The 27,357-nt window shown below is 33.4% G+C and overlaps 1 protein-coding gene across 12 annotated transcripts in view; it reads left to right on the forward strand.

Annotated features, from left to right (window-relative positions):
• Positions 1-27,357, forward strand: part of PUM2 (pumilio RNA binding family member 2) — a 95,381-nt gene that overhangs the window by 23,472 nt on the left and 44,552 nt on the right. For 10 of the 12 annotated variants that reach the window (XM_072770967.1, XM_072770971.1, XM_072770964.1 and 7 more), the window contains 8 exons: positions 6,203-6,311; positions 9,373-9,560; positions 10,114-10,283; positions 13,172-13,442; positions 13,683-13,776; positions 22,046-22,171; positions 24,872-25,014; positions 26,273-26,402. In XM_072770967.1, the coding sequence (XP_072627068.1) occupies positions 6,203-6,311; positions 9,373-9,560; positions 10,114-10,283; positions 13,172-13,442; positions 13,683-13,776; positions 22,046-22,171; positions 24,872-25,014; positions 26,273-26,402 (1,231 nt within the window). Of the gene's footprint in view, positions 1-621; positions 696-5,818; positions 5,840-6,202; positions 6,312-9,372; positions 9,561-10,113; positions 10,284-13,171; positions 13,443-13,682; positions 13,777-22,045; positions 22,172-24,871; positions 25,015-26,272; positions 26,403-27,357 lie in introns of those variants that run through there. The other 2 variants (XM_072770974.1, XM_072770972.1) reach the window with 2 other exon arrangements.

Consider the following 27,357-nt stretch of genomic DNA (forward strand, 5'->3'; position numbering starts at 1 on the left):
ATCTATCTTAAAGGCAAGTTTGAACAGTGTTTCAGCCTAGTTTGTGACAAACTTGAACTTGATTTTTTTAAGAGCAAATAAAGCCACACCATCAACTTCATTCTTTCTAGGAAACCATCCCCCTCAGTGTACTTCCTAGATCTACATTGTATATATATTTGCAGATTGGTTCATCATTCCCCTACCTTTCTAAATAGTATTTGATAAATGCAAAGACATCTTTGCAGTTAAAAAAAGTGATCAGAAATAGTTGAAAGAGTTGGTTAGTTGTTTGGGGATGAAGGAAGTATACTTGAGGTTTTTGGAAAAGAGACAAACTGGGTTGGAATAGTGTATTAATCTAAAATTAGGCTTTCTTAACGGAAATTTCAGATACGCAGAGTAAAGGTAGCTAGGATTTAGACTGCCTGTTTTTTGGGGCAGCTAGCAGTAGGTCAGTGCTTCTGTGACCTTCATTCAGTAGGAATGTATTTTTAAATAAGCTGTTACTCATTAAGTATATTTTCTTAACAGTTTACCAACTAATTCTGTTACCTCTAAGAGATAGCTAAGAAACCTACTCAGGTTTCTGTCTCTGGGTTCTCTCTCCCACAAGCCTTTCTATCTTTCCTCATCTCACAGGCAGCAGGGAACCTTCTGGGATTTCCTTCTTTGCCTGTCTCTCTCTCACCAGTCTTCTCCTCCTTTCCTGACAGGTGAGGTTTTTTGTTTTTGTTTTATCCCAGAATTCATTCATTTTAATAAATTAAAAATACCCGTGAGTTTCTGGCTTTTGAGTTTTCTAAAATTGCTTGTTTATTTTTTGATGTGACATCCTTTTTTAATGGATTGCCCTATTCTTGACTTTTTCTTCAAAAATGGAATTTTCTTTATTATGTCTTAATTTGTTGTAAATCTCTAAAGTGGAAAGCACTGCATTGCATATAGGACTATTTCAAATGTACTAGGTTTTATAGATCATGATATTTTTGCTGACGCATTATCAGAAGGGCAGTCTTTTCTAGTTGGTCATCCAGAAATGGGAACAGATCAGTCTTCATCCATTCATAAACTCATTCTTTCCATATTTTTCCATAGCATGTTTTTGCCAAAAGACTTACCTGATTTGTATTATGTCATGGCTTAAAAAGAGCAAAGCTAGTTTATAGGAGGTTGGACTCAGATTCAATAGTACAGTGTTTTAAAACTAAACTGCAAAGGCACATATCTATTATTTTATACATATACTTTATTTTTCAAATGGGGGAAACAGGCCCCTGCCTGAAATTCTTTAGGAAACCCAGAATTAAACTTTAAGTCACTGAATTAATGTGTATTATTTGGGGAGTATTCATAGCTTAGTATGAAAAATAATGCCCCCCTCCTTTCTTAAACAATATTTAAAGAAAATTATATACTGATATCCTAGGTGGTGTGGAGAATACTAGATAAGAGAGTAAAAAGACTTCTGTATTCTCTGATCTATCACTAGTGCTATGACCTTGAGTGAGACTGATTTCTTTAAAGACAGTAATAGGAATAGCCTTTTGTATGAATTAGATATATTTCAAATTTCTAGCTCTGATCTGTTAGGAATAACTGAAATGGAGATCAACTACTTGAAATAGTGTCTAAATGACAGTTTCTAGTTTTGTGTACATAAATCTTTGTCTTAGCAATTCTGTCTTAACTTTATCCACCATTATGAATTCCCACATTATATGGTGTGAATATCGTGATAATATCATAAACTTTGTTAAATCTAGTGGTATTCTAATACTAGGAATTTTCAGAAATATTGATGAATTAGGCTGCAATTGAAAAGAACCATCTTCTATGGTAGTTAAATGTAAAGAGAATGAGCCTTAGAATTATACAGATGATAGGTTCAAATCCTAATGGTGCCACATAGTAGCCATATGTGTAACCTTGGTTATGTTTCCTTGTGCAGAATGGGACTATATTAGGCATCTGTTCTTTGTTTCATACTCCTTCTATAATACTCAAATGGACTTGAAAATCAAGAAGGCAAACAGCCAGAGACAAGATTTTTATGATGAATTATATCATAGTTCTTAAATTAGCAATTTAAGTGTCACTGGTCAATATGTTACTTATGTTTTATAATATTAAAAGATTCCTATTTTTGGTAGTAATGATATCTAATATTTATATGTCTGTTCTAATTAGTTTACTTATGCTGTTTCATTCTGGCCTCAGAAACTCTATAACAGTTGCTTTATTATTATCCTTACATATGAGGAAACTTGAGTTCAGAATGGTTAATTAACTGGCCCAAGATCATGTATAGTGGTGATGGAATAGCATAAACTCATGAATGCCTTGACTATTCACAATACTGCTTCCTTGGAAGTGATGATGTCTTATGTTTTCTAGTAATATTAAAGGATATGGAAAGAAATTTCCATAAGAATGGAAATTTGGGGGAAGTTGTATAATTTGAAAGAATTTATTGATCTTTTTTATTAACAGAAGAGATTAAAGTCTGGAAAAACATCATTCTAGGGATTTATGTTGTTTTTTGTTCTCTATACATTGAGTTATTATTAGCATTTATGCCTCTCTTTTATGAACTTGCATTATAAAGAGAGTCACCTTACATCCTAAGTTGCCCAGACAGTCCAAATACATATCTGTTGTCATGGTGTAATTATTAAAAGCACTCGCTTCCTCAAAAGTGCCCCATTTGGGATGTTATATAAACACCTTAACTTAAAACACCATATTGGGGCAACCTGGGTGGCTCAGTGGTTGAGTGTCTGACTTTGGGTTGGTTTTAATCCTGGGGTCCTGGGATAGAGTCCTGCATCAGGCTCCCTCTGCTTCTCCCTCTGTCTGTGTCTCTGCTTCTCTCTCTCTGTCTCCAATGAATAAATAAGTAAAATCTTTAAAAAAATAAAACACCATATTGTAGACATAAAGCCGTTTAAGTTCTTTTGACTCTTAAGATTATGTTAATTAGGTTGGCTATGTGATTTTATGTAACAATTTGTATTAAGAAATCTGAAGTGTAAGTGTACCTGGTAAATTCTAGTAAGAATTTATTATTTTGAGGCAGTGTGCTAGGTTGTTGACTGATTTCTTTGAAAGTGGAGAGGGCAAGCCATAAATACTTCTTGAAAGAAAGAACTAATAAAATGGTGGACAGTTGGGGGATGAATTTGTATGTTTACCCAGTCATTTCTGAGTTGGAAGGACAGAGGTGCAGGTTAACAAGAAAATTGCTTGATTTTGGTTTAAAACTTTTGTGAATTAGAGAACTAATAAGTGGTATTGGATCATAAATTTTACAGATCTCTAAGATCTCTTGGCCCTTGTTCTCTGTAATATGCTTCCCGATTTCTACTACAGTAAAAGAGTCTCCAGGGGCAAATCTCTATTTTTACTGCTATCCAACCAATGTACTGCCTGTTTTTTCATTTCTTTTTTTTTTTTTTAACTTTTTTATCCTGAATTGTTGCTTTCCCCCTCTATTTAGTTCATTTTAATTTATTTTCGACTAGTAGTTTCTCTGAGTTTTTGGAATCAGTGTTTAAACTGTCACAAGGGGATCCCTGGGTGGCGCAGTGGTTTGGCGCCTGCCTTTGGCCCAGGGCGCGATCCTGGAGACCCGGGATCGAATCCCACGTCGGGCTCCCGGTGCATGGAGCCTGCTTCTCCCTCTGCCTGTGTCTCTGCCTCTCTCTCTCTGTGACTATCATAAATAAATAAAAATTAAAAAAAAATTAAAAAAAAAATAAACTGTCACAAAAAGTTGTTTCTGGAATGTATAGGCCTTTGCTAGAAGTGTTACTTTTATTAACTACTAAATTGTTTTCCTGTGCATGATAGCTTATAAATGTTTACAAAATGAAAAGATATTCATAGCACAGTGCTTGACAGAAAGTTAGGTACAGGGATCCCTGGGTGGCGCAGCGGTTTGGCGCCTGCCTTTGACCCAGGGCGCGATCCTGGAGACCCGGGATCGAATCCCACGTCGGGCTCCCGGTGCATGGAGCCTGCTTCTCCCTCTGCCTATGTCTCTGCCTCTCTCTCTCTCTCTGTGACTATCATAAATAAATTAAAAAAAAAAAAAATGAAAAAAAAAAAAAAAAGAAAGTTAGGTACATTAGAGAAGTGCTTAACAGATTTTTCTTTTCTAGTTGCACAATTTGTATTTTAAAGCCATGATCTATGAGCTTCTCTACTTAAAGCACTATATGGAACTTTATCACAAAGACTTTGGAATAGTCTCCTCAAAGAGATTCTATTGTTTCTGTTATCTTTTAGAAAGATTAGTTTCAAGCCACTTCTGTGTCTATGATGACTGCTTCTATGAAGTTGTTAAAATTTTATTCTCAATTCCTTATTTGTTACAATTACTTTGATATTGAATCTTTTTTCTCATATATGGGATAAAAATATTTCTTTATTCTTTCAGAACCATTTATAATGGTATTTTTTAAGGATTAAGTTGGGGTTTACTATGAATGGCTATTTACTTATTTAAATATATCAAGCACAGTGTTTTAGTGTTTTATTAAGCAGCTTTACATTTTGTTTGAATATTTACAAGAATTCTTTTATAGTGAGATTTAAAAAAAACTGAAGGAACAGAGGTTACATTTGACTGAGATCTTTATGAGAGCAGATTATTGTTTAAAATGTGTGCTTTAAATACAAACCCTTTGCAATCCAGGATGATCCTAACATGGAAAAACTTTTTTTTTTTTTTAATAGAAATTGGTTTCCTTTAAAATGAAATATATTTAGTTTAGTGAAAAATCTGTAGATTAGGAACATGGCCAAATTGAACTTTTCCGCCTGCCTTCAAAGCTGCTTCTGGTTTTTTGTTTTAGTCAATAGTACTACGATTTACCTTATTACCCAAATTTTAAAATTTTATCTTTTTTATTAATCTCTCCGTTTTTAATCCTATCCTGCTGACTCTCCTAAATGTCTGTCTCAAGCCATTTTATTTTTTCAGCTCTTTGTATTAGTACCCTATTTCGATTCTTACCATCTTGGCCCTTTTGTAATTCTGCTAAACTGATTTCCTTGTCTTTAGTGTAGAATATCTATGTTATTATGACTTACAACTTGAGTTGTTTTCTAAAACATAATGTCTCTCTTAACAACCTGTCTGGATTCCCTTTACTTTAATATGCAGCTTTTTAGCTTATCTTTAAGGTTCCTCAGGATCTGACCTAGAAAGTTTTACCAGCATCAGCTTTGACATTTCCTCATCTATTCATCCATCTCATACCTTGTTGTACACACAATGTAGTTTATTAGATTGTACCTTTGTTCATGATTTACTTTATCTTTCTCACAAAACTCACATTTTCACCCCCCAACACCTCACAGTTTTATTTCTCAGACCCAGAGTTTTTACTAAGTTCATTTTATTACATTTAGTTTGTGGGCTCTCTGAAAATAAGGTTACTGTGCCCCTAAGGAGGCAGACACAGGCAATTTAGTGTGATAAGTGTAATGATAAGAAGTATATACAGGTTCAATAATGAGCACTGATTATTATGTATTGAATATTATTATTCAGTACATATTGAATAATCAGTGAATCATTGTATCAACATAATTTTAATGTGCTATAATAGTGTAACATATATGGCAGATAGAGCATGGGGCTTTTAGAGTATCTCAGAAGTATTTGAGGTTCCTTTCTGTGTGTCTTCCACTATCCGTAGGTTCCTGATTTGGAATTGATAGATTACTAGCATTCCAGACCTAGGAAGAGTTGTGAAGTTCACTTCCTTTGAATAAGTGAAGTAAAAGTGAAGATGTATTTTCTATCATGGAAGCTTTGGGATACGAGGTGATCCAAGGGCAGTATTTGGAAGTAAAGGAAAAGTTTTCATCTTTTGTATAGATGTTTTTATTGTATTATCTATATTGAGTAAGAAACTTTAGTAAACTGTATAAAGAAAGTCACGTAGTGGTAAAACCATTTCAAACATGTAGAAAAAGAAGTAGACTTTGATTAATGTTCAGGTGTAGAATTACTAGAGCCAGTACCCAAACATTAAGTGAGGAGTTACTTATTATTAACAAGACAAATAGGAAATAGTTCACTCTGAATTTTCCTTAGTATTGAAAACTAATTTGTACATATTGGTGGTAAGTTTGCTTTCACCTATGTATAATCAGAATAAATTTGCAGTTAGAATGAAACTTAAATTAATATTTTTTCCCTCCCAAATAGCTTTTGCCTACCAAAAAGTTTTGGGAACCTGATGATTCAACAAAAGATGGACAAAAAGGCATATTTCTTGGGGATGATGAATGGAGAGAGACTGCATGGGGAACTTCTCGTAAGTTATTGGTGGTGTATGTGTGTGAATAATGAGTGTATTCAAATTTTTTAAAATCCTGCCTACTCCTAAACGATACTTGGAGCAAATTTGTGATGTCTTTGTAGACAAATGACTTTTATAAGTCATTAGAATGTACATTTTTAATGTAAATTAGCCCTTATCTAATGGTCTACTTAGTAGAAGTGTTCACAGTAAAACGTTACTAAGTTTTATTTGAAGTTTTAAACTCTAATTATAAAATTTTGAATTTCCATTGAAAGAGAGGATGCATTAACGATAGGAATTTTCAATCTTAAATTGTAGAGGACAGCAACTGATTTATCTAATTGCAGGTTGATCTAGGTTTGTGGGTTTGTTTTGTTTTGTTTTGTTTTGTTTTGGTCTAGCTTTATTAGACATTCACTATACCCAGAAGGGAAGTTAACTCCCTGAATAGGATAAATTCTCAGAAAGGAAGCAGACTTTTAATGTTTTTGATATCCACAAGTAGTGGAGAGAGACTTTAGGTCCAAGAAACTGTCAAGGGAGAAGAAACTGGTATGTAAGGAGTATAATTCACAGAATTAACAGTATTAATTGGTAACTTAAAGAGCATGACTTATTCTTAAAATAGTAGTGGTTAAGTTTTGAGATGATTCTGATTAGTAAAATTTGAGATGTATGCAAATAGCTTTTAATGTGTATTTTACAAGTAAGTTTTCTCAATTTATAACCATTTAATGCAGCTTGTGAAAGCTACACAAAATGACCAGAGTAATAAAGAAATTTCCAGATGACAATCAAATTAACCTTAAAGTTTGAGTATAAATTACCCAGAGGTATTTTTATTCTCCAAATCATTAAGATCAAAAGATTTAAAGTCCTTTGTATCTAGGGTTTGTTATTAAACTAAACTAATTGCTAAAGAGTGAAGAAGTGCTAGAAAATTTTAGTGATTAGTAAATACTCTTACAGTCAGAATTGAAAAAGACAGAACTTTGGTAACCACTAATTAAGAGTAAAATTTCCTTAAAATAATTGGGAATATACTTGGAGTTCAGTCAGTATGTAATATAATATTACACGTTTGGAGAATATAAAGGTAAAAGGAGATGTGCTTGCCCTCAAATTTTTTTTTTATGGTATTTGAATTAATGTATATTACATGGGACTCCTGATATAAAGCATTTCAATATTTAGACTGGGATACATTTTTCCCACAAGACCCTTTTTTTCCTAAAATTACATGTGCTTGAAAACTTGATTGGTAGACATGTTTTAATTTTAGTCTTGAAGATTGAATTCTTAATTACTTTATTTACCAAAACCAAATATTTTTTTAAAGTGTTCTGAAGCAAAACATCTTGAGCACAACATGGTAATGAGATTATTTTCAAGATGGGTGGTTGGGAAATATTTTTGGTACGTTGTATTTGGAGGACAACTCGTACAAGCAATAAAACATTTAAGCAACATATTTTTATGTATTTTAGTGTAAAGTTTGTGTTTGTAATTTCTGTGCTACTCTTCTTGTAACTTAACATTTTTTAGCCGGGTTGATAAAATTTTAAAGATGAATATTAGTCTTTACTTAGAGACATGAGGAAATTAGAAGTGAATGAAAACATTATAATTTTGTTTACAGAACCTTTATTAAAAGCCAACTATGTAAAAAAAAAAAAAAAAAAGCCAACTACGTGCAAATATGAATAACAGTCCTTGTCCTAAAGGAATTTTCATTCTAAGGAAGATTCTTTCCTTGACTGCAGGAGACTTTATCATATAGATGGTTTCTCTAACTGAAATTGTCTTTTTCACCCTCATGTTTACCTGTTTTTTTTCTCACTTTAACTCTTTATCCTTCATGTCACTTCCTTTGGGATTCACTCTAAGACTAGGAAGGGTTAATGCTCCTTTCTGTTTCCATAGTATCCTGGATCATGTTTACTGATGAACTTTTACTCTTAAGACTGCCTTATATTAAACCTATGATCTCTTTGAGGGCAGGGACTGTCTTGTTTGTTCTTGGATTCCTCATACATAGCACAATGCCTAGCATATGAGAGACCATAAACCAACATTTGAACTATGTTAATGAATGGATGAATTATTGAATGAAAAAATATACTGACTAATCTCTTGTGGATAAAGGTACTGCAATGGAAATGTTTTAATATGCTTTAACAAAAGTAGCAATCATTTAAAAACATACAGTTAATGTAGTGATGGCTGAGTACCACCATGATAGTTCAGCCCCTTAAGGACTAGACCTAATATTGAGTATTTTATGTTATGTGATAACAGTTCAACCAGAGATAGCTTATTGGTGCCTTAAAAAGATTTTTTTTGGCAAATCTGTTTGAATGTTGCCTCAGATCCTTTATTGTATTTCTATACCATTTGTTCTCTAATCTTAAATATTGTTCTTTTCTTTTTGTCATAAAAATATATAGGAATGGTATTCATGGGTGAATAATTTTTTGTTAAGAATAAATGGAACACTTTTAAACTAGAAGGGACTTTAAAAATAATCTTTAGATGACGGTTTTTGCACCAAGAATAGAAAATTCTGTGGTAATTAACTTTTTCTTCAAACTCACTTGTTTGTGTTTATAGTGGTAGAGCCATGTGTTCTGAATCCATACAGTACATAACTATGAGCTTGAGATGTGCCTCTGCCAGTTTAGGAGTTATTCTTGTAGGTTTTGCTTCTAAAGGTTTTTGTTTTGAATTATTATGTATTCCGAAGAAAGCTTTAACCTTTTTACAAGATGCTTATAGGTAGCTGAGTGCCTGCAGGTTACTGTTTCCAGCTCCATTGACCTTCCTGATTTGCTTGTTCTTCATACCAGCTTTTACTTATTTATTTATTTTTTTTACCAATGTCTCTATCTGTATTCCCAAGAAATGTGCCCAGGCCAGTGAATCTCAACAGTATGAAGAGCTTTTTGTAAAATTATAACAACATTCAAAATAAAACAATATGCTGATTTTTAAAAACTTTAATATATTTATATGTAAGTACATTTTGGTAACTTTAAAAGTACAAATGTGTAATTGTAATCTTCCTTCCAAACAGACCATTCAATGTCCCAGCCTATTATGGTACAGAGAAGATCTGGACAGGGTTTTCATGGAAACAGTGAAGTAAATGCAATACTGTCTCCGCGATCAGAAAGTGGAGGCCTTGGTGTGAGCATGGTAGAATATGTATTAAGTTCTTCTCCTGCTGATAAATTGGATTCTCGATTTAGGAAGGGAACTTTTGTAAGTATTTTGAATAAAGAAATATTTAATAATTACTCAGTGGTTATTTGGTTATTTTCAAGTCCCTGTACTTTTCTGGCTCTTCCCAGAGCTAAAGGAAATCTTACAGCTGTTGGAGCTCTTGTTTTGTCTCTTGGCCGCTTTTTGAAATACATGAAATAGTAGAACCAATGGGAATATAATCTTAGCCATGTTACAAAAATCAAACTGTACTGAGAAACATAATTTGCAATATTAAAGTTGCTTATTCATCGTAGTTCTTGATGTGAAAGTAACTAAACAAAATCATCTGCATTAAGTAGAATTTTAATCTCATCTGTGGTGTTACTGCTTTTCCAGCACCGCTATAGTTAAGGTTGCCTTAGCCCTTCTGTTATAAATCACTGTTTTGTGCTCAATTTTTTGGCCTTTGATAAATTAGTTGATTACGAAATTAAAATAAGATAATGCTTTTATTGTTTACGTGCACTATAGCGTAGTTTTAGGTCACCTTGTGGTGCCTTTTTTTGTGTTCTATTAAATATTCAGAATCAAACAGATTCTTTTTCCTCAGGGCACTAGAGATGCTGAAACAGATGGACCTGAGAAAGGAGATCAAAAAGGCAAGGCTTCTCCATTTGAGGAGGACCAAAACAGAGATCTTAAACAAGGAGATGATGATGATTCTAAAATAAATGGCAGAGGTTTGCCAAATGGAATGGATGCCGATTGCAAAGATTTTAAGTAAGACTTTAACTTTCTCGAGAAGAAAAGCCTATCTCTTTAGGGATGATTACTACTAGCTGATGTGATTGATTTAGACTTTTTCCAATTTTGGTTTATTTCCCTTTGTACCTTGTGTTAATCCAGAAAATTTGATTTTTAATAAGGAATATTAATTGATTATGAACCATTTTTAAAAAAATAATTCTTCAAAATAGTCTCTAAAACTGTGCATTCCATTAAAGGAGTAATGTTAGAAGTTGCTGTTACCTTTCTGCTAATATGGTAGTCTAAATTTTAACTTTTCCCTCCTTGCTAAAATTTAGTGAGTTTTAGGTTTAATCTTGGTTTTTCTTGGCAAACTCCTCTTGGGGTTGCTCCTAAGCACCTTTCTGTGGGGTTTCCTCTTCCTTCTATCCTTGTATTGTACCCCCCATCCCCCATCTAACTCTTAATCTTGGAAATGAGGAAACATAATTAGTTTAGGAGCTGTGACCTTTCTTAGTATATATGAATTTGTGTAATACTTAATATTTCTGAAATTAAGAAGTAGAGAACATATTAGAGACCTCAAAAAGTTAGTTTTAAGTTTAGAATTCTTTAAATTGTAACTCTATAGTGGTCTCTTTATGACAAATAAGTATTTTCTTCTAGCCTTTGTCTCAGATTAGAGAGTATACATTTACCTAGATATTAGGGAGTTGTTTCTTCATACTGAATTCCTGTATTTTATACTTCATTAGTCAGATGCTTTGGGGCTTATACCTGAAAATGAGCTATTTATTGATCTTGTGAACCATAGAATCTCAGTTAACTGAGTGTAACCATACACGTGGGTGGTACGCTTTTACATTTATTGCCTTTAGTTATTAAAAGCAGAGTAAGAATGCTTCTTAAAACAGTGCTGTTTGTATCTGTTCTAAGTGCAAAAAAGCATCCAAAACCAGTAAACCTCTTTGACAAGAAATAATTTTAATGTTTTTCAATTTGTTTAGAACCTTATCCTGATTTTGCTTTTCTGCAATTACCTAATCTGAGTTTTAGTCAAGGGCATGTATTTAAAACTGAGTTGAATATGAGCCTGTCAGAGTATGCATTTATAATTGAAGTGTTAATACACCATTAACTATAGCAAGAAAATAGCACCACTTCTTAGCGCAATGCCTTTTTTCTATTATATGCTCTACTTACTGCTATATTAGAGTTGTTTGTATGAAAGGCTATGCTTCTCCATATTAATACGAACTTTTACATTTATTAGCATTCTAATTTTATTCCATTAAGTTTGGGGTATGTGTTTAAAATTGCTTATGAAATATCTTAGACACAGTATTGTACTTATAGTGTAAAAATGTTTCAGACTAATGGCTATGGCCATATGGTCGCTATGCTAACACATCATTAATATGTACATTAATTGATACTGATCAATAGATCATAGAACTGAAAGGAAGGAAGTAACAATAGCAGGCTTTATTATAATCGATTAATTTTGGGGAGGATCCTTTCATGTTATTTTTCCCCCCATATATTCTGAATGAAAAACAAACCTTTGAAATATTCACATGAAAAATTAGGTATGGTTAAAGGGGAAAGGAATTAGAAGCTTCTTCTAAATATTTATAAGGGCAGTGTTTGATTTCTAAATAAAATGTTCACCTAAATGTGTGGAGACCAATTCTTAGAATTAAGTAATTTCATTAAGTAATTACTTTATAAAATGCTCTGTACGTGTTAGCAAATTTATCTCAATGTGAAGCTCCTGAAGTTGAGGGCAGAGTTACATAGGCAGGTGACAACTGGCAGTGAAAGCCAGGTAAAATAGCTATTGCCATTTACTTAATGTATTTATGTTTGAATATGCTATGAACTCATGCTTCCTCAGAACAAACATATTTCTTGTGAGGAAAAGGATCTTGCATAAAATATTTCTGTAGAAGAAGACACTGTAAGTGAGGATAGATTATGTCTAGAAATAAATTAAAAATAAGGTTTATACCGTGAAGAATGTTGATAAAAAGTTCTGCAAAAATTAAAAAGGCTTATTAGTAGTAGAGTAAGTTGCCTTTTTATATGTATAAGTATATTTTTCATTGATGAGCAAACAATTTTTGGTAAATACGTTACGAATATCCATTTCTTTATGATGATTTAAACTGAGACAATTTGGTGTGATAAGATGGTTTTTGGAGAGCGGTCATAGAGGTTTTTAACACTTCGTTTTTTGTTTTTACTTGTAACAATAAACACAATGTTATGTTTTCATTCTCATTTGAGAAACTGAGGCCTGGAAAATGAAATGATTTGCTCAAAATCATATTCAAAGAGAGAGTCTGGAGTTAGCCTTCATCTTAGCTCATGTCATTTTTCCATTGTATTCCACATTTTGCACTCTGAAGTCATGAAGGCCTTCCTTTATGGCCAGTTTTGGTTTATTTCTGAACCATTATTAAGCAAGATATAATGGCAGAATTCTGTGCTGGAGGGCAGGACAGAAGTATGGTAGGTGCATTTTGGTTTTGAGTCTTCCCATGTTTGTCACTTGATAGTCTGCTATTCATACTACCATTCATTTTGTCTGTGATTTGAGACAAAAGTTTTGGGTAATCTAAGCCTAAATTGTGATATTAGTCAATTATCTTACCTGTAAAATTGAGTTAAATTTTTATGCTATTCAAATTAGAATGATCATTAGAAATATGAAAAAAAAACAAAACTATGTCCATTCTTAAGAGGAAGTTACATTAGACACAAAAATGTTAAAGTGGAGTGGATAGTTACCTGGGGTGCCTGATTTGCTCTCTGTATTTTACAGCCATTTGTTTTTCATGGTTTTCCCACTTTCCCATTCCAACAGTGACTGACTTACTACTTTTACCTCCTAACACCTTCCTGTTTTCTTTATATAGTCGTACTCCTGGAAGTCGTCAAGCCTCTCCAACTGAAGTAGTTGAGCGCCTGGGCCCCAATACTAATCCCCCAGAAGGACTGGGGCCTCTTCCTAATCCTACAGCTAATAAACCACTTGTTGAAGAATTTTCAAATCCTGAAACTCAGAATCTGGATGCCATGGAACAAGTTGGTCTGGATTCCTTACAGTTTGACTATCCTGGTAATCAGGTACCCATGGACTCTTCAGGAGCTACTGTAGGCCTTTTCGACTACAATTCCCAGCAGCAGGTAAAGCATGCTACTCCTTTAATGAAGCTCCTCTTAACTCTATACTGGTGTAGCCTGAAGTGCTGTGAGGCATCCACGTTAGTAATAGGAGTGTTCTTAAATACTTAGTGTTTTATAAATAAAATGTTTTTGTAGTGGAGAAGGTTATTGAAATGTGTTCAAAATACTCTATTCATAGCTTTCTAAATAGAAGTGAAATGCTTTGAGACTAATCTTTGTGTTAAATATTTTCTCTAATAGCTCTTTCAGAGGACTAATGCACTAACCGTTCAGCAGTTAACTGCAGCTCAACAGCAGCAATATGCATTAGCTGCAGCTCAGCAGCCACATATAGGTGAGTCTTTATAAGTTACCATACTGATGAGTTGGTTAGAAAATCCTGTGTTACAATGTTTATTGGAATGTTTCATTTTTCTTTTACTGAATTGTTTTACCCCATTATGTTTTAAATTAAAATGTTTCATTGGGATCAAAGAGTAATAAATTACATGGCAAGAATACAGATTAACTGGGGAAGAACTGTTTCTGGTTATTGTATTTTGGATAAATAAGAATCTATAGATTGATGAAAATTGTCAGCCCGTAAGTTTTTTTTCAGCATGAAGTTGAGAGGGTCAGACACTTGGAAATTCAAATGTAGTTATTTGTATCTATTACCAAGTCAAAATGTTTATTTTAAAAATAATTTGAAATCAGATTTCCAAGAAAATTCCTTAAAATATTTTCTTCTTTATTTCACTAAGTTATTTGGTCTTTGACCATTAGCCTTTAATGTGAATTATTATTATAATTATACATTTGTTAGTGCTAAAGCATTACTTGTTCCTCTTATGGGTTTTTTATGTTTGTTTTTATCTTTTTATTTTGAAATAATTGGAGATTCACATGGAGTTAAAAGGACAGTACAGAGAGGTTCCCCACTCAGCTTTCCCTATATGGCTACATGTTATATATTTATAGGATAGTACCAAAATCAGGAATATGATATTGGTAAATGTAGGTATAGTGTTATATCATTATATCACACATATAGATTTATGTAACCATCTTTATGCCTGATGTTAGCTAATCTTAATTTATTTACTAATTGGAAAAGTTGTGAATATTCTCCACATCATAATCTATGGAAACAGGTGGGGTGGGGAGAAGGTGACATACTAAGTTCTTCCTCACATTTGTATTGTTCTCTGTCAATCCAAGAAGGTCTCCTAGGTCCCACATTTTATTTCTGTTTTTTTTTTTTAATTTATTTTTAATTGGTGTTCAATTTACTAACATACAGAATAACCCCCAGTGCCGTCACCCATTCACTCCCACCCCCCGCCCTCCTCCCCTTCTACCACCCCTAGTTCGTTTCCCAGAGTTAGGAGTCTTTACGCTCTGTCTCCCTTTCTGATATTTCCCACATATTTCTTCTCCCTTCCCTTATATTCCCTTTCACTATTATTTATATTCCCCAAATGAATGAGAACATATAATGTTTGTCCTTCTCCGATTGACTTACTTCACTCAGCTTATTTCTGGTTTTAATCAAAGGTGACCACACATTTCTAGATGACTTTTATAGTAGCATGCATTCTTTACCCCTAGCTTCCTTTATCCCTATACTTAATCCTTCTCATTAGAAATGTAGTGATTCCTGGGATGTGTGGATGGTTCGTTTGGTTAAGCATCCAACTCTTGATTTCAGCTCAGATCATGATATCAAGGTCATAAGATTGAGCCTTGTAATAGGGCTCTGCGCTCAGCAGAGTCTGCTGGGATTTTTTCTCTCCCTCCTTGAGCAGGCATGTGTGCTTTTCATTTTCACTCTCAAATCATAAAATTAAAGAAAAAAGAAGAAATGTAGCAATTCCTGTCTACTCACAGACTAGTATAACCCTTTTTTATTTCTTGAGACTTTATGATATGTTTTAATATGTGACAGGCTAGTGTACCATTATTGCTCTTCCTTTTTGGAGTTTAAAATTTTTTTCTTCTTACTTGCTTTTTTATATGAACTTTAGAATTCATTAATTTACTTTTATATGAACTTTAAAATTCACTTATTTACTTCCAGAGGATTGGGTTTAAATTTTAAATTAACTTTTGGAAAATCTACATCTTTATGACATTAAGTATTCTAACCAGGACATGGTGTATCTTTACTTTTGTTCAAATCTGCTTTTATGTTGTTTATCAGTGCTTTAAAGTTTTTATTATGTAAGTTTCCATATTTCTTGAGAAATTGGTTCTTAAGTATTTTATCTTTTGCTATCATTGTAAATGACCTATCTTATATTGAATCTTTAAATTGGTATTTTAGGAAAGCTCTTGATTTGGCAAATACTGAATTTTATGAGTATTTTCTAATTGAATCATTTCTGTGTTCATGGAATAAAAAATGTGTAAAATTAGCTCTTTCTATTTGCTCATATTTTATTTAGAATGTTGCATAAAATGTACAATAATGTGAACATAAAACTAGTCCTTAAGTTTGTGTGTTTTCTTGCATTTTTTGTTAGATTTTGGAATATGATTACTTCATAAAAAGAATTTAGAACTGTTCCCCATTTTAATGCCTTAGAGTATTTCAAGTAACATTGGACTTAGTCCTCTTTTAAATCTTGGCAGAACTTCTTTGTGAAGCCATTTGGGAAAGCATACACATAAATTTGAAAATCTGAATAAAATGGAAATATTTCTAAGTATAATTTACCAAAATTGACTCCATCTTTTAATCTTTGTTCCATAGTTAAATTTATTCATTGTTGACCATCAGTTTTTTTTATCCTAGTCTCCTCTTCATTAGCTGAAAGCCCATTTTAGAACAGCATTGTGCAATAGAAATATATAATATGTGCCACAGAGAATTTTAAATTCTTTTGTAGCCACATTTTTGAAAAGTAAAAAGAAATAGGTGAAATGAATTTGACTATTTTATTTAACCCATTATATCCAAAATGTCATTTTAAATGTGATCAATATAAAACTACTAATGAGAAATTTAAATTCTTTTCTTCATAGGAAACTTTTCAATTCAGGTGTGCATTTTTCCACTTTCAGCAGGTCTCAGTAAACTAGTCCCATTTCAAATGGCTCAGTAGCTATATGTGATAGTAAATATAAATGGACAGTGTGGCGCTAGAAGATTCTTCTAGAATGGGGATTGACATTTTTATAAAGGCCCAGATAATCTGTAAATATTGTAAGTTTTGCAAGCCATGTAATTTGTCACAACTCTTCAACTCTGCTGTTATGACACAAACGCAGTCTTAGATGATATATAAATGAGTATGACTGTATTCCTATAAAATTTTTACTCTGGACCTTGTAGTTTGAATATCATATAATTTTCATGTATTGCAAATTATTATTTTATTATTTTCAACCATTAAAAAGTGTTAAAATTGTTCTTAGGTAGTTTACATAAAAATAAGTGGCAATCTGGACTCGGCTCATGGACTGGGCCAGAGATAATAGATACAGTATGTGTGTGTGTGTGTGTGTGTTTTTTTTTTTTAAGACATCTACACTGAAAAGAGAGAGAGAAAAGGAAAAAGGATTGTTGAGACAGTTGGGAAACTTCTATAGTATGGGAAATTGAAAGATAATCCATGGGAGTGAATTGGAAATAAACCAGATAGTTTGCAGAGGGCTAGAAGAGGGGCAAATAATTAGAGGGCCTACACACTACCAGGATTGGAATTTGAGTCATGCTAACCTTGTACATAGAGTAAGAACACACAAGGTCATAAATATGAACAGGTCTTGATTTGGAGACTTGACTTTATGATGTATAGTTCGCAATCATTCATCTGATGGACGGGTAAATATAAGAGAATCTCTCAGTATCACAAACAGAATTCACAGTGCAAACAAGAAAGATCAGCTAGAAAGCAGTCAGTCATATAAAAAACAGTAGAATTTACACCCAAAATGTAGAAATAAGAGAACTTTAAAGTTAGGAAAACAACTAAAATTCAACTGAGGGGTGGCTCAGTGGTTGAACATCTGCCTTTGGCTCAGGTCATGATCCCGAGGTCCTGGGATCAAGTCCCACATCGGGCTCCCTGCAGGGATCCTGCTTCTATCTCTGCCTATATCTCTGCCTCCCTCTGTGTCTCTCATGAATAAATAAAATCTTTTTTTTTTTTTTTTTAAAGGTCGACTCAGAATCATAGGGGAGATAAAGGACTGAAGTCCTCAAAGATCAGTGGTCTTGAAACAAAATGATGTAAAAACAGACCATTTCAGAATCTTATAAAATAAAAAGACATAGGTGTGCTTCATTATTGATTGGCTGTCACCTAGGTTGAAATGAGCTGGAGAATAAAACTTAGGAAATCTCCTAGAACACTGAACCCATAGTGATCAGTACTTGGAAGAGATGAGAGAAATTAGAAGCTAAGGAATGGAATAGATGGTAACTAAAGATGTGCAAGGCATAGAAGACTATAAACTTTTCCTGAAGACTCGAATACATGTGGACACATGGCTTTTTTGGGAAAACTCAATATTATAAAGATGTCACTTTACCTAAATTAATTTGGGGACTTAATGGATTCTTCGTTGGAATCCCAGTAGGATTTTTTTGGAACTTGAGAAGTTTGCTTTTGATGTTTGTTTTAGAAAAGCAAAATGAGAAAATTAATGGAAAACTAAAGTAAAAAGAGGGGAACTTACTGAAAAAGTTATTTCAAAAGTTATTATTTCAAAAAGTTATTATTTCAAAAAGTTATTATTTCAAAAGTTATTATTTTCAGTGACTAAAACAGTGTGGTCCTGGCCTAGGTGCAGACAAGTAGATAGTAGACAAGAACACTTTGTAGTAGACATATGTTCACGTTTGTGTATAGTTAGGGTGCAGTGGTGGGGTAGATTTTCATTTTAGCTGACATTTCAACTTAACAGTAAAATAATGTATTTGGAAAATAGCCTGGAGATAATTGGGTCCTATTCCTTTCTTTCCCCCCAAAGATTTTATTTATTTGAGAGAGAACAAGAGGAAGGCAGAAGGAGAAGCAGGCTCCCACTGAATAGAGAACCTGATATGAGGTTAAACTCAGGACCCTGAGATCATGACCTGAGCCTAAAGCCAGACAGACACGTAACCCACTGAGCTACCCAGGTGCCCCAGGTCCTATTCCTGAGGATTAAAAATTTAAATGAGAGGGGCTCCTTGACGGGTGGACTCCTTACTCAGTTGGGAGTCTGCTTGTCCCTCTCCTGCTTCTCTCTGCCCAGGAGTGGAGAGCACTCCTCTCTCTCAAATAAAATGTTTTTAAAAAATTTAAATGAGAAGGTAAAGTTATGAAAGACATTTTACCTCTTTGATAGACAAAGAACCATAGATTAAAACAAAAAAAACCTTTTTTTTTTTAATGCTTTATTTTACTACTCAGATTGACAACTGTTTCGAGTTTGATAATGTGCAGGTTTCCTGGGTGGCTCAATGGCTGAGCATCTGCCTTCAGCTCAGGGCATTGGTGCCAGAGATCGAGTCCCACATTGGGCTCCCTGCATGGGGCCTGCTTCTCCCTCTGTCTCTGCCTTCTCTCTGTGTCTCTCATGAATAAGTTAAAAAAAGAAAAAGTTTAGTAATGAGCAATTTCGAATAGGAGTGTGAGTGGTATTCTCTTATATTCCTGATGAGAGTATAAATTGGTACAACTTTCTTGGAGAATAATAGGAAATACTGACCAAGAATTGATACATATTTTCCCATTTAAGTGAATGTTTATAAAGATACGATGATAACATAGAAACCCTGTATAAAGAATAATAGGAGCACTATTATTTATAGCAAAAGATAATGAACAATCTGACTATTTATCAGTAGAAAACTGGTTAAGTCACGTTCCTTCTGAACATTAGAAAGCGTGACCTGTGAGGTTATCTGTTGATAATAGAATGAGACCTATGGCAAGTGAAAAAAAGCATATTAAAGTATCAGTATAGCCTACAATATAAAATGTGTGACTGTGCATGTTCATTTAAATATTTGGTAGGATATATATTTATACCTGTGTACATGTATAAACACATAGATACAAACACATATTTGTGTATTTGTATGTGGAGATATACAAATATATATTTATGTAAATACACAAGCATATTGTTTGGTGTCTAGTATGTTGTAAATATTCCTTAAATGAATTGTGAGCTTAAAACATGAAAAACATTTTTCAACAGAAGGCTCAGTATGTGTCCATTAGGTCAAACTAATTTCTTGTTTTTCAAATATCTGAAACTTCCTATCTGCTTTATAACATAAATGTGGAGAAAGCTATGTTAAAATTATTTCTAAAATTGAAAAATTTAGAATATGAACCAAGAGTCAGTAAGGATTGCATGAAGACTTTGTTTTCTATTTTATTTACTCCAATAGTATTTGAGATTTTATAATCTTTTTAAATCATAAAATATAGAATATAAAAAAATTACATCTTGGCTTTGAGATTTTGTAGTGTTATGAATAGGCATGAATACCACTATATCCATGGTTTTCTACTGTAATAAAGATAATATATGATAGAGGAATCAGTGGGAAATCTTGAAACTTTACCCTAGGGTTAAGGATGCAACTCTGAGCAAATGATTTTTTAAATAGTGCAATGATTTTATTGAATCCTCTTTAATTCTTAATTAAAAGCAAATTTTTAGGGCAGCCCTGGTGGCTCAGCGGTTTAGTGCCGCCTTCAGCCCGGGGCCTGATCCTGGAGACTCGGGGTCGAGTCCTGTGTTGGGCTCCCTATGTGAAGCCTGCTTCTCCCTCTGCCTCTCTCTCTCGTTTTCTCTCTCTCTCTCTGTATCTCTCATGAATAAATAAAATCTTTAAAAAAATTTTTTTAAATGACTTTTTTGTGTCTGTGCATTAAATCAATGTTAATGGGTTATGGCCACTATTCTTAGAGATTAAATAGATTTATAGAAATTAATAAAAAGAAAAATTAGGTAGAAAATAGGTTATGTTGGAACTTTATAAGGATCAGTTTTTTTGAGATTTTCGTGGCAATTATATGTATCCATATATATCTATGGACACTAAGTTATGAAATATATTTTATATTGTGGGTCACAGTCAAAACATTTAAAAACTGCTGTAATATAGTTAGAATGAAGTTTTGGAATCTCAATTTTAAGGTCTAGATTTTACAATAAGTGCTACTTTTGAATACTTTTTAAAAAGTTATTTATGTCCACTTGCTTTTATACATCTATTCCCCCTTCTTAAATTATCTTTTATTTATTTATTTTTAAAGATTTATTTATTTACTTTTAAAGATTTTGTTTTTAAGTAATCTCTACACCCAACATGGGGCTTTGAACTCTCAACCCCAAGATCAAGGGTCATATGCTCTATGCACTGAACCAGCCAAGCACTGAATTAATCGTCTTTTAAATTGAACCTTTATGAGCTCTTTATTAGTTCTCTCACCTTCAACTTGTCTCCCTTATTTTCTAGAAGAAACAACTCTGGCAGTTAATACTTTAAGATATATGATGTACACAGGGATTCCTTGATACCAGCAGTCTTCTCCCTCCCTTCCTTCCTCCCTTCCTTCCTTCCTTCCTTCCTCCCTTCCTTCCTTCCTCCCTTCCTCCCTTCCTCCCTTCCTCCCTTCCTTTCCTTCCTCCCTCCCTTTCCTTCCTCCCTCCCTTTCCTTCCTTTCCTTCATTTGATTTAGTCACGAGAGACACACAGAGGCAGAGACACAGGCAGCGGGAGAAGCAGGCTCCATGCAGGGAGCCCAATGTGGGACTCGATCCCTAGACCTCAGGACCACGCCCTGGGCTGAAGGCAGTCACTAAACTGCTGAGCCACCCAGGGATCCATTCTTGTCTCTTTAGGTTTTGTCTCTTTAGTAAGTACTGCAAATGAATATTTAAAAATCTTTCCTAGTCTTTACTAAATCCATATTGATGATACATTAGATACAGAAGTGATCTGAGAGTCACTATACTGCTTAAAGCCCTTCATGTTTTTTCTGTTGCTTTCGAGGTAAAGTCCAAACTACTTAACATGACCCAGGAAGATCTTCATGGGTCTTCCTTCTGGTTATAACTTATTTGTCTTGTCTTGCCCTACAGCCCCACTTCATAATCCCCACCCCTTCTGAAGCTTGTTAATAAGTGCCCCTTCCCTCTATGCCCATAGCATTTACTTTGTATTATATCTAATTGCCAATTTCTTGTTTGTTTCTCTCATTAGATGGATTGATTGTGAGGGCAGATCACATCTGTCTTCCTCACTGTTGAATCCCTAGCTCATAGTACAGCTTGAGAAAGATAGAATGAAAAACTGTTCAACGATAGTAGCTCTAGCTCTCAACATTTACTGTATGCCTGTTGTGCTAGTTGTATGTAGTCATTTCATATTCAGTATCATTTAATTTTCACAAAAATCCCTTAAGACAAGTGGCAATACACCTATTTCATAAATTAAGAATCTTAGAGTCAGGTTGTGTTACATGGCCAACGTCACTAGGTTAATCAGAATTTCAACCATTATACACACTCTCCTCCCCCACTCCAAATTTAATGTAGAAATTATTTTACCTAATGAAGAAAATCATACTTTACATTTTCATTCATTATTTCTCCCTTTTTAAATACAGCTGGTGTATTCTCAGCAGGCCTTGCTCCAGCTGCATTTGTGCCAAATCCATATATTATTAGTGCTGCTCCTCCAGGGACTGATCCATATACTGCAGCAGGATTGGCTGCAGCAGCAACATTAGCAGGTAACTTACTGTTCATCCTTGTTGCTTATTAAAGATTTAGTTTAAATTTTGGTATAAGCTTTATTTTTGTCTACTTAGGCAATTTGGAGTTCTTAAGAAAATCTGAAACATTTATCTAAAGTGAACTGAAGTTACCACAGAGGTAGTTTACTATTTTTTCCAATTGTAATGCTAGGAAAAAGCCTAAGCCTGGTAACTCTTTCCTCATATACATAGCTGATATACATTTCAGTTCTGTAGTTTCAGAAATGTTAGTGTCAACCACAAATCTTCCTTTTTGTGACCAATTCTATAACCCATAGAGACCATGAATAAATGCAAAGTAAAGTTAAACTGGGGATAGGTGCTATAAATACCCACATCAGGGAGAGTATGAGGTAAGGAACTTCAGCTATCTTGAGAGAATGCATATCTAAAAAGTAGTTTATTTAGCAGTATTAAAATGTACAGGCCAACTGAGGGGCAAAAAGATGGGATGGAGTTGAAAGAACTTGCTGTTAAAACCTGAAACTACCACTCAATCTGAACAATGTGTAAAATTGTGTACATGTTAGTGGTATCGCAGTAAAGCTGGGGAAAAAATGTTTTAAACTCAAAGCTGTATTTATTGTGTAAGTAAGGAGATCAGGCACCATTCTTTTGAGCAAAGCAATTTGTAGATCTTCTGTAGAGTTTTGAGGTTATTTTTTATCTTAGGTTGAGTTGGTTGTTATGTTGGTTACAGAGGCAGAAACAGGATAATGTCAGCCACAGATTCACTGGAGTGAACCTGTCCATTGACTTTCATAACTCAAGACTATCACAGTTTTTTTACTTTGTTCACTGATACGAATTGTCACTGATGAATAAGGCAGTTTTTAAAACTCTACTTCTGATAGTTATCATGATGACCACAGAACAGTTAGTCTTTTCCTGAGAGTTTGGGACTTTTTTTTAATGCTTAAGACTTTAAGAAGTAAAAAAAATGTTAATTTCCAATTCTTATTTGATAGCTTAGTTAGACTGAAACTAAACTGTCACATTCAATAGTTTTTGCTCTAGATCTGTGTGTGATTCCTTAAAGGATGAACTGTTATGTTGGCATTTAACTGGATGTTAGTATGTAAAGTTCTGGTGTATCATATAGACAAAGCTATAGAATCAGAAGGAGCCCCTTTAAGAAATGTTAGTTTTGAGAGTACACACTCTAGGCATTCTGGACTTAGGCTTTCTAAGACCAGTGCTACCCAGTAGAAATATAATGTGAGCCAGATAATGCAATTTAAGTTTTTCATAGCTACATTATAAAAGTAAAAAACTGATGAAAATAATTTCAATATTTGATTTAGTTGGCATATCTAAAATACTATCATTTTAATATAATTTTAAATTATTAATAGCTCTTTTACATCCACTTGTTCCCCTCATGCAAAGTCTTCAAAATCCTATATATTGATATGGTACCTCTGAGATGTGATATAGCACATCTCAGTTCAGGCTACAGTTTTAAGTCTTCAGTAGCCACAAGTGGCTTCTGTCTACTGTTTTGGACAGAGAGATTCTGGGTGGACATCTGACTCTTGTTTTAGTAACATATTCTTCCTTCATAAATCCTGTTAATAGTTGTCATTTTAGATTGTGCTTAAACTATCTTCAGAAATCTATTTTACCTTTAAATTTTTTAATGCTTTTCACTTTAGTGATTCAGTCCATTGTACTGGGCTTTATTGGAGCCTCCAAAACAAAGTGAAACCGAGTTTAACTTTTTAAAATATTAAGTAGCTATACTAAAGTCATGTCAGTGGAATTTTAGGGCATCTTTGTTTTATCAGTCAGTAATCATGACATCTTATTCATCAGCTTAATGATGGGGCTTATTGTGTATAATGCTATTTCTCTCCTGGAAGTAAATGTTATCTTGAATAAAGTAGAATAGAGCAAGAACAATTCATTCTATTTTTCCTAGTTTGCTTTCCCATGTCTGTTTCCCTCTCTGATTCTATCACTTAGTTCTTTCTTGTCTTGACTCACTAGTTCCATTTTCCTAACTATATAAACACTGATGTTTCATTTGTTTTCATGTGATTTTCGGTGGTTTTGTGAGAATTGTGGCTAATTCTGTTTCAAATGTGAAGAATAGTTTTAGTAGAAACTTAATTAAAAATATTTTTAAATTCAAGATTTACAATTCAAATAACGCTTGCAGTAAGCTTGGTATCAGAATATTCCCTAGTTTTACATTATAGATTGCAAATAAAAAGATAAAAGTGTTTTTATTTTTGTAATTCTATTCAGTAGTCAGAAAATAACCTTAAGAGAATTTGAATTGAACCTAGTATATCATAGAGTTTTATGAAATTTAGTGTTCCCTAAATGTATTATGTGTTGGTCAGCATTAAATCTATAAACTGACATTCAGTAAATGTTGCATAGATGGCTGTGTCCTGTCAATTCATTGGTCCTCTTAACTTTAGCTTTACTATATCCATGAAGGCCACTGCTGTCACTCCTGAATATTTAATAATCATACTGAATGAGACTGTCCCCCTAATAGAACCAGAAACAAATGGTATGTAGCAGGTGTAAGTGGGTAGAGGATTATAAGGACATTTGCTCTAAGTCTTATACACTGCTCCCTTTTATGATCTATTGGTAACTGACCTCATTTATAAAATGTAAGTAACTTTTTCTTTGGGGGGTGGGGTGGGGTGTGGGGTTTAGGTCCAGCGGTGGTTCCACCTCAGTATTATGGTGTTCCGTGGGGGGTGTATCCAGCCAATTTATTTCAGCAACAAGCTGCAGCTGCGGCAAACAACACAGCAAATCAGCAAGCAGCATCACAAGCTCAGCCTGGACAGCAACAGGTATAGGCCTGCCTTCATTAAGTTAATGGAGTCTTTGAAATTCCATGAGTGCCTTGTTGTCAAGATCTGTGTCTTTTCATCTTCAATATGTAGTACAGTACCTAGTATATAATTGGTATAAAGTATTGATTTCATGGTTTTTTTTCCTAATTGGTATTATATGAATTTAAAGATTTGGATGTATTCCATTTCTACGTTTCTGTTATTGAAACCATCTTGAAATCTGTAGCGATTTTTTATTTTCTTTTCATCACCTCTTAAAGTATGCTAATTTATTTTCCTATCAAAATAGTTACCGCTTCATTTCCTTCTGGGCATTTAACTTACTATTTTAAATATTATATTATATATATATAACCAGAAAGAGTACTTTCTATTTTGGGTACTTTATATTTTTAAGGAAGATGAAAAAGTTGAAAGATGAAATATTTTCACTAAGGGTTATATTTAAAATCTTAAAATAGAAAATGTTTATTACAAAGGTCATTCTCCACCCCCCACCCTCCCACCGGGGCCGCTTTCCTGGAACTATTTTAATAAATGTAGAACAAAAAAAAATAATATATATATATAAAAAAACACTATGGATGATTCAGAATTCTGACAGTCAAATTCTTCATATTTATACCAAAGAAGCAACTTAATGATAAGTATAGTGTTATTTGGCAGTTAATTTTTATTCTAAATTTCCTTTATATACTTTAATACTATATTGATGTTTTGTTGAAGTTGTCCTTTGGCCTAGTCCTTGTAGATTATACCACAGCATCATTTAATTGTTTTTTAACCTATATCTTCTTTGGGGAAACATGAAAATATCATACTACCTGAACAATACACCTACATGTCAGGCCTACTTACATGAGTGATGTTAACAATGAATCCCCCTTGTACTGAATTGTTTATCTATTTTTGTGAAATTAATATGATCTAAGATTTTGCCATTCCCCTCTTTAAATAAATTTAATTTTTAATACTGCACTGGTAAGTTAAAGAGCACAAATACTAGAAATAATTTTTCCCAAAGGCCTTCTAGAATCTCCATGTTACTTAGTAGATTGTTCTAGTTGTCAAGAGCCAGTGATTGTTTTTTATTTGAAATATTTTGGTTTTTTTCATGTTAAATCAACATTTCATTGTGTATAAATATGTTCAAAGAATATCCAGAGACTGTCGTATGTAAAGAGTTGTCTGGGATAAATTTATTTATCTGTTATTTTATAATTCCATTTTTAAGGAAATCATTTGTCCTTTGTAGGTTCTCCGTGCTGGAGCAGGTCAGCGCCCTCTTACTCCCAATCAGGGCCAACAAGGGCAGCAGGCAGAATCGCTTGCAGCAGCAAATCCAACTTTGGCTTTTGGTCAGGGTCTTGCTACCGGCATGCCAGGTATATAGTTAGTTAATTGTAGAAACTTGCATAGGTTTAAAAATGTTAAATGTAGACACATTGAAGAGTGAAAAAAATCAAGAAATGTCTTAAAAGTCTTGCCTGCCTTTCAATAAGTTATTTAGAACTCAGATGCCAATAGTTGAAATCAGTACTATTTGTGAGAATTAATAACAGAGATGGCATACATGTACTAGAATTCTCTATACATCCATTTTTCCTTCATTGGTGTATGGGATAAAGCCATAGCATTTTCCCAACTTAACATAGCCCAGAATTACTGCTTCAAGAAATAAAATCAATTAATTAGAGTTGGCATGTAAAATAAAACCTCAGTTTGTCATTGCTGCAGAATAAGAAAGTCATTTAGTTAATATTGAAAAACTTGCAGCTTAATTTTTCCACTTTGAACATTTGTTCCATTGTGTTCAGCTCATTTGTAGTATTTTAAACTATTGTTATTTATAACCTGATAGTGTCTACTAAAATATGCCTATGAAAGCCTAATGCAAAGAAATTTATAAAAGTTCTTTCCCATTACCACAGCACAACTTTTAGAAAGGGCCAAAAATACATTTTTTTGGTGAAGTAGATTTTTATGAAACCAGATACAAAATTACTGCAAAATTACTTATACTGTAAAATTAATAATAATGGAAGGAAATTATTTTTCTTAATCCAATAAAAGCAGCACTTGTTATATTTTTTTAAAGTGAAATTTAAAACTACACTTGACTATCAATAGGTAATGAGTCACTTCCTGTTTCTTCATACTCCTAGACTCACTTTGTTTTTTAAGTATGCTGTTCTTTTACTTTTAGTCTATGAGTAGTTACTTCTATAACTGTATAGATTATTTATTAGTGAAATGTGTGTTCTGGTTTCCATTTAATTGTAATATAGTTAAATTTTCTATTCAAATCATTTAGGAAATGTGTTTAATGTATTGGAAAAA

The sequence above is a fragment of the Canis lupus genome, chromosome 12, assembly GCF_048164855.1.
Source record: "Canis lupus baileyi chromosome 12, mCanLup2.hap1, whole genome shotgun sequence".
NCBI classification, from domain to species: Eukaryota; Metazoa; Chordata; class Mammalia; order Carnivora; family Canidae; genus Canis; species Canis lupus.